Source organism: Prionailurus bengalensis, chromosome C1, assembly GCF_016509475.1.
Source record: "Prionailurus bengalensis isolate Pbe53 chromosome C1, Fcat_Pben_1.1_paternal_pri, whole genome shotgun sequence".
In the NCBI taxonomy this organism is placed as follows: Eukaryota; Metazoa; Chordata; class Mammalia; order Carnivora; family Felidae; genus Prionailurus; species Prionailurus bengalensis.
In genome coordinates this window covers 27,458,765-27,464,764 of record NC_057345.1, presented here as the reverse complement: position 1 = coordinate 27,464,764, position 6,000 = coordinate 27,458,765, and the positions used below count along the sequence as shown (strand labels likewise).

General features: G+C 43.8%; 1 protein-coding gene across 2 annotated transcripts in view; it reads left to right on the top strand.

Annotated features, from left to right (window-relative positions):
• The first annotated feature begins 587 nt into the window (after window positions 1–587).
• The window catches only part of CLSPN (claspin), a 33,207-nt gene continuing 27,794 nt past the window's right edge, over window positions 588–6,000 (top strand). For both annotated transcript variants that reach the window (XM_043574466.1, XM_043574467.1), the window contains exons 1-3: window positions 588–806; window positions 4,508–4,616; window positions 5,132–5,577. In XM_043574466.1, coding sequence (XP_043430401.1) covers window positions 783–806; window positions 4,508–4,616; window positions 5,132–5,577 — 579 coding nt within the window. In that variant the 5' untranslated portion in view covers window positions 588–782. The remainder of the gene's footprint in view (window positions 807–4,507; window positions 4,617–5,131; window positions 5,578–6,000) is intronic.

The following is a 6,000-nucleotide window of genomic DNA, read 5'->3' as shown; positions in this document are numbered from 1 at the left end:
AGAATGGACCTGGAGGGGCAAAAAGATAGTAACTAGCAAAATGACAAGGGATTAGAATTGTTTGGGATTAGTCTGACTCCAGACCTTGTATTCTTTTTCCTGTCTTGTCCAAAAAGTCTAGAAATGGTATGGGTGCATGTTTTCTGCATCCTCAAATTAAATTTAAGTATAATTATAAAGGTTATCCAAGGATATTCTTTGGTATCCGAGCAGCCCACAAAACTTGTCTGTTTGTTCAGTGGCATGAATGCTATGTACAAGAAGGAGGAAGTAGGATCTAGCTGCTCCAGGGATGGAGGTCCTGGAGAAAATCCCCACAGGTGCCTTCGGTTGCCCTGGGATCTTCTCCCAGCTCACTTCCATCCAGCCCAGAAGACTTACTCCTCACACTGCGCTGTGGCAAGGGTCAAAGCTCAAAGGCCACCACTCTCCTGGTACCGCCTCGCGAAGCCAGAGGGCCCCGACCGCCTGGCAGCCGGGAGAATCTCAGGCTCACTTAGGTTCAACAGACGAGAGGAACCGAGACCCGCCAACCCTACCCAGATTACAGTCTCCGGGCTCGTCAAAGGTGCTTCGTGATTGGTAGGACGGCATAGGGGCGTGGCCTCATGTAGAAACCCTCCTCCGGATTGGTGCAAATCGTTAGGGCGGGGCCTCCACTCTGGCTGGGCGCGAAACCTCGAACTGTGTTGCCGGGCTGGAGACCGCGGGAGCGGCTGCGCTCCGGCTAAGGGACCAGGAGACCCGCTCCGTCACAAGCGAAGCGCTAGGAAGCCGGAGTCATGACGGGCGAAGTACTTTCTGAGGTGGGTTCGTGCACTTGCCGCCATCCGCGGCTGCGGAGGCCTGGCTCCGAGGAGCGGGTTGGGGTAGGGGTCGAGTCGGGCGGAGCGGGTCGCGGCGGCACCGTGGCGGCGCGGCGCGCGGCCGGGCCTGGCGGGATGGCCCCTGGGGCTCGCGACTCTTGCGGTCCGGTCCCGCGGTGGGCTTCCCGCGCCTCGGTGAGCTAGGCGGCGTCGCTTCTGGTCCCTTCCGCGCGCGCAGCTGGCCGCCCAGCAGTTCCTCAGCCGGCCACGCCCGCCCACCTCCCCTTTGGCGCGTTTCCTGCCGCCGGAGTTCTTCCTTGTCCAGCCCCCCCAAAAGAGGAAGGCCTGGGCAGACCCGGGCCGCTGGGATGCGGGGCGGGGTTCTCCGGAAATGGACGGCGGCAGTCTTTGGGAGTTCGGAATTGGATCTACAAAGGGCCTGTGAGGTCATCCAAGGCGACCCCGAAGGAAGTAGGAGTGTCGGGCCCTCTCGGCTTGTGGCTTGATTGCTGGCAGGATTGGGCATAGAAGCATCTGTTTCCAGAACCCTGTTCTTTTCTGGGGCCGGGACTAGTGTGGGACACTAGCCTTGGGAGCAAAATTTAAGAGGGCTCCCCAAACTCAGTAATTAAGATAATGTTTTAATGCAATTTTTAAAAATAAAAGTTAAAGCAAAAATTCCATTATATGGTTTGGAACAAAATATAAAACTTTATTTATTTATTTATTTTTTGGGACAGAGAGAGACAGAGCATGAACGGGGGAGGGGCAGAGAGAGAGGGAGACACAGAATGGGAAACAGGCTCCAGGCTCTGAGCCATCAGCCCAGAGCCTGACGCGGGGCTCGAACTCACGGACCGCGAGATCGTGACCTGGCTGAAGTCGGACGCTTAACCGACTGCGCCACCCAGGCGCCCCAAAATATAAAACTTTTAAATAAAGACAAGATCTGACCCTGCGCTTGCACTACTCCACTTCAGGTGCCTATAATCCTGGCCCTGGTTCCAATAAAACTTTATTTACAAAAGTAGTAGGCTGACCTCATGAGCCATGATTTGCCAGTTTGATTTTTTGTTTGTTTGTTTTTAATGTTGTACTATTATCTCAGTTACAGGGGTTTTTCAGACTTGACTCTGTTCTTGCCCTGTTCCTGGCCCTGACTGTGGCAGATACTACTATAAATTGCATAGAAGAAAGTGATTAAAGCATGTATTGAGTTATGTGGTTATCTAAACTCAGTTTCCACATCCACAAAGAATCTTACTGCTTCAGGTGTTGGGAGAATCATCAGCACATATGTGATGATCCTCAGTGATTCCTTAATACCTGTTATCTTTGGTTATTATTTTAGTAATTATACCAAACATTTAAAACAATTTAATAGTTGTTAGAGAAGCCATTAGGGTGAGTAATGCTCGACTACATTACAGATGTTAATATCTGCCCCCCTATTAAGTCAAGTCAGAGCCCTAAGAACACCAGGGATGTAGGAGACCTGGCCTCTAGGGTCAGCCTGGTTACTTTACTGGTCATGTCACCTAACACACCCATCCTACTTATACTTTTTACTTGTGATTTTTTTTTTTTAAATGTTGTATTTATTTTTGAGAGCCGGGGTGGGGGGCAGGGGCAGAGAGAGACAGAGATACAGACTCCAAAGCAGGCTCCACACTATTAGCACAGAGCTCTGTGCAGGTCTGGGACCCAGGAACTGTGAAATCATGACCTGAGCCAAAGTCAGAAGCTTAACCCACTGAGCCACCTAGGCACCTCTACTTGTGACCTTTAAAATGGTTTTATTTGAGGGGCACCTGAGTGGCTTAGTTGAGCATCTGACGTAGGCTCAGGTCGTGATCTCACTGTTTGTGGGTCTGGGCCCCACGTCAGGCTCTGTGCTGACAGCTCACAGCCTGGAGCCTGCTTTGGATTCTGTGTCTCCCTCTCTCTCTGCCCCTCCCCCACTAGCACTCTGCCTCTCTCTCTTAAAAATAAATAAAAACATTAGAGAAAGACAAATATATGACTTTGGTAATATGTGGAACTTAAGATACAAACCAGATGAACATAAGGGAAGGGAAGCAAAAATAATATAAAAACAGGGACGGGGACAAAACATAAGAGACAAACGTAGAGATCAAACTGAGGCTTGTTGGAGGAGTTATGGGTTGGGGTATGGACTGGGCAAGGAGCATTAAGGAAGACACTTGTTGGGATGAGCACTGGGTGTTATATGTAGGGGATGAATCACTGGATTCTACTCCTGAAATCATTACTGCACTATATGCTAACTAACTTGGATGTAAATTTAAAAAAATAAATAAATAAAATAAACATTAAAAAACATTTTAATGGTTTTATTTGGAAATTTTCAAACATATACAAATGTAGAAAGGCTGTATAATGAACCTATCACCTAACTTAAATAGTTATCAAATCATGCCAATCATGTTTCATTTATAGCTCATCCACTTTCACCCTCACTGGATTATTTGGAAGCAAATTTCAGATATCATTGCATCCAAAAATATTTCTTTATACATCTCTAAAAGATAAGGGCTTTCCGAAACAGGTAACACAAATATTACCACACTTAAAATCTTAGAATTATTGCTTAATAATAAATAGATAGTGTTCAGATTTCATTGACTCAGATGTATACTTTCTGTTTATTTATTTTGTTTTAGAAAGAGAGAGAAAGAAGTCATGAGCTGGGGAAAGGGGCAGAGAGAAAGAGAGAAAGAGAAAGAATCTCAAGTAGGCTCCACACAGCGTGGAGCCCAACACAGGGCTCAATCCCATAACCCTGGGATCACTGCCTGAGTTGAAATCAAGATTCGGATGCTTGGGGCACCTGGGTGGTGCAGTCAGTTAAGCGTCCGACTTCAGCCAGGTCACGATCTCGCGGTCTGTGAGTTCAAGCCCCACGTCGGGCTCTGGGCTGATGGCTCAGAGCCTGGAGCCTGTTTCCGATTCTGTGTCTCCCTCTCTCTCTGCCCCTCCCCCGTTCGTGCTCTGTCTCTCTCTGTCCCAAAAATAAAATAAAAAAAAAAGTTGAAAAAAAAAAAAGAATCGGATGCTTAACCAACTGAGCCACCCAGGTGCTCTGTTTATTTGAATCAAGATCCAAAGTCTGCATATTGCATGGGGTGCCTGGCTGGCTTAGTAGAGTATGGGACTCTTGATCTCTGGGTTGTGAGTTCCAGCCCCATGTTGGATGTAGAGATTACTTAAACAAAATTAAAAACAAAAACAAAATGTGCATATTGCAGTTGTTGATATGTGTGTGTATGTGTGTATGTATCTTAACTCTATATAGGTCCCCCTTCCTCTCTTTCTCCTTTTTTCTTGAAGTTCATTCCAAAAGTAACACACGGTTTGTCCTATAGATTTTTTTTTCACATCAGGATTGCAATTCTGTGATGTTATTTAACATGTCATTTGGATACACTGAGAAGCAGTTCAAACAGAAAATGTGTAATAAATGCTTGATTCTTTTTATGTACCATTACTCAAAATGAATCATTGCTTCTATAGTATCCTTCAAAGGTGAACAGTGAATTTTTGTGTTTTTCTTTGTCCAGTAATTCTTAATGTCATCCCTTCATTTCAGCCTGCTTATCCTATGATGATTTGTGTATCATTATGTACTCAGAGCTTTCTGTCACCACCTGGTTAATGCAAAGTGTGTTCTCATTTTCTAGGTTCATCTAGAAATCAGTGATCCAAAACTTATCTCACAGGAAGAACCCGATAGTCCTTCAGACAGTGGACAAGGCAGCTGTGGAACAATTGTGCCCTTGAGTGATGGAGGTTTATAATAGTAATTTTATTTTTAGAAATAGAATGTGGGGGCCTGGGTTATAAGTGGATTGGATTAATTTCATTATTCTCTTGATTCTTTAAATTATTAATGCCTAACCTTATTGTTTGTCTTATTTATTATAAAAGCAAAATTATAGTGCATATACTTTTTTGAAATTAACCATTTCTATTATTAAATGTAAAATGTCTAGAAGCTACCACATTGCATGGTTGAAGGCATTCATCCTTTAATAAATGATTTTTAACACCTACCAAAAGAATTAGAACAACTTTACACTTTGTAAATGTATATAATTACATTTCTCAGTAAGAGACATTTCCAGGGAAAATGGTTCTTAAAACCTATTTTTAGATTTGCTTTGCTACAATCAGTTCTTAGTGGTAGTTACATAATTTCACAAGGTGACACAGCAGTTGGGTAATTGGATGTTTTTTAAGAGTAGTGGGACCAGGAGGAGGACAAAATAATAGTGGATCTCTGAAAAAAATTATGTTTTCTCCAGATTCAGATGAAGAGATATTTGTGAGTAAGAAATTGAAAAGCAGGAAGCTGCTACAAGACAGTGATTCTGAAAGAGAGGACACAAATGCTTTTCCAGAGAAAACTTACGACAGCGTTGAGGAGGAAAATAAAGAGAACTTATATGCCAGAAAAAATGGAAAAGTCAGAAGGATTTACAAAACTCTGGCAGACAGTGCTGGAAGTGACATTGAGGAGTCTTTGTATCAGGAAAATCTTGAAACCCAGGTGACGCCTTGCTTAGAGCTGAGTCTCCAATCTGAAAACTCTGTGGACTTTACAGTTGACAGAAAGATTTCCAAAAAACCCACACATGATAAAGAAAGAATGGAAGGAAAAGCAAAAGTAAAATCAAAGAGAAGACTTGAGAAAGAGGAAAAAAAGATGGAAAAAATCAGGCGGCTAAAAAAGAAGGAAACAAAAAATGAGGTATGTTTAAATGAATGAATTTGTTCTTTTTCTGTTTTTTATTTTATTTTGAGAGAGAGAGAGAGAGAGAGAGAGACAGAGTGCGAATCAGGAAGAGGCAGACAGGGAGACAGAATCTGAAGCAGGCTCCAGGCTCTGAGCTGTCAACACAGAGCCTGACGCGTGGCTCAAACTCACAGACAATGAGATCGTGACCTGAGCCAAAGTCGGATGCTTAACTGACTGAGCCATCCAGGTGCCCCTAAATTTGTTCTTTCTAAGGCAGATTAACATCTTAGAAAAAAATGCTTTTAGTTCTTGAGGTTTCTGCACTTAGAATATAGCTTCAAGTTGATTGGTTTGTATTGCGAGTAATGAGGTATGTAATTTAAAACTTGTTGGTGTCATTCTCTGTAAATGGATTTCTGATTTTCTCTGCAAGCA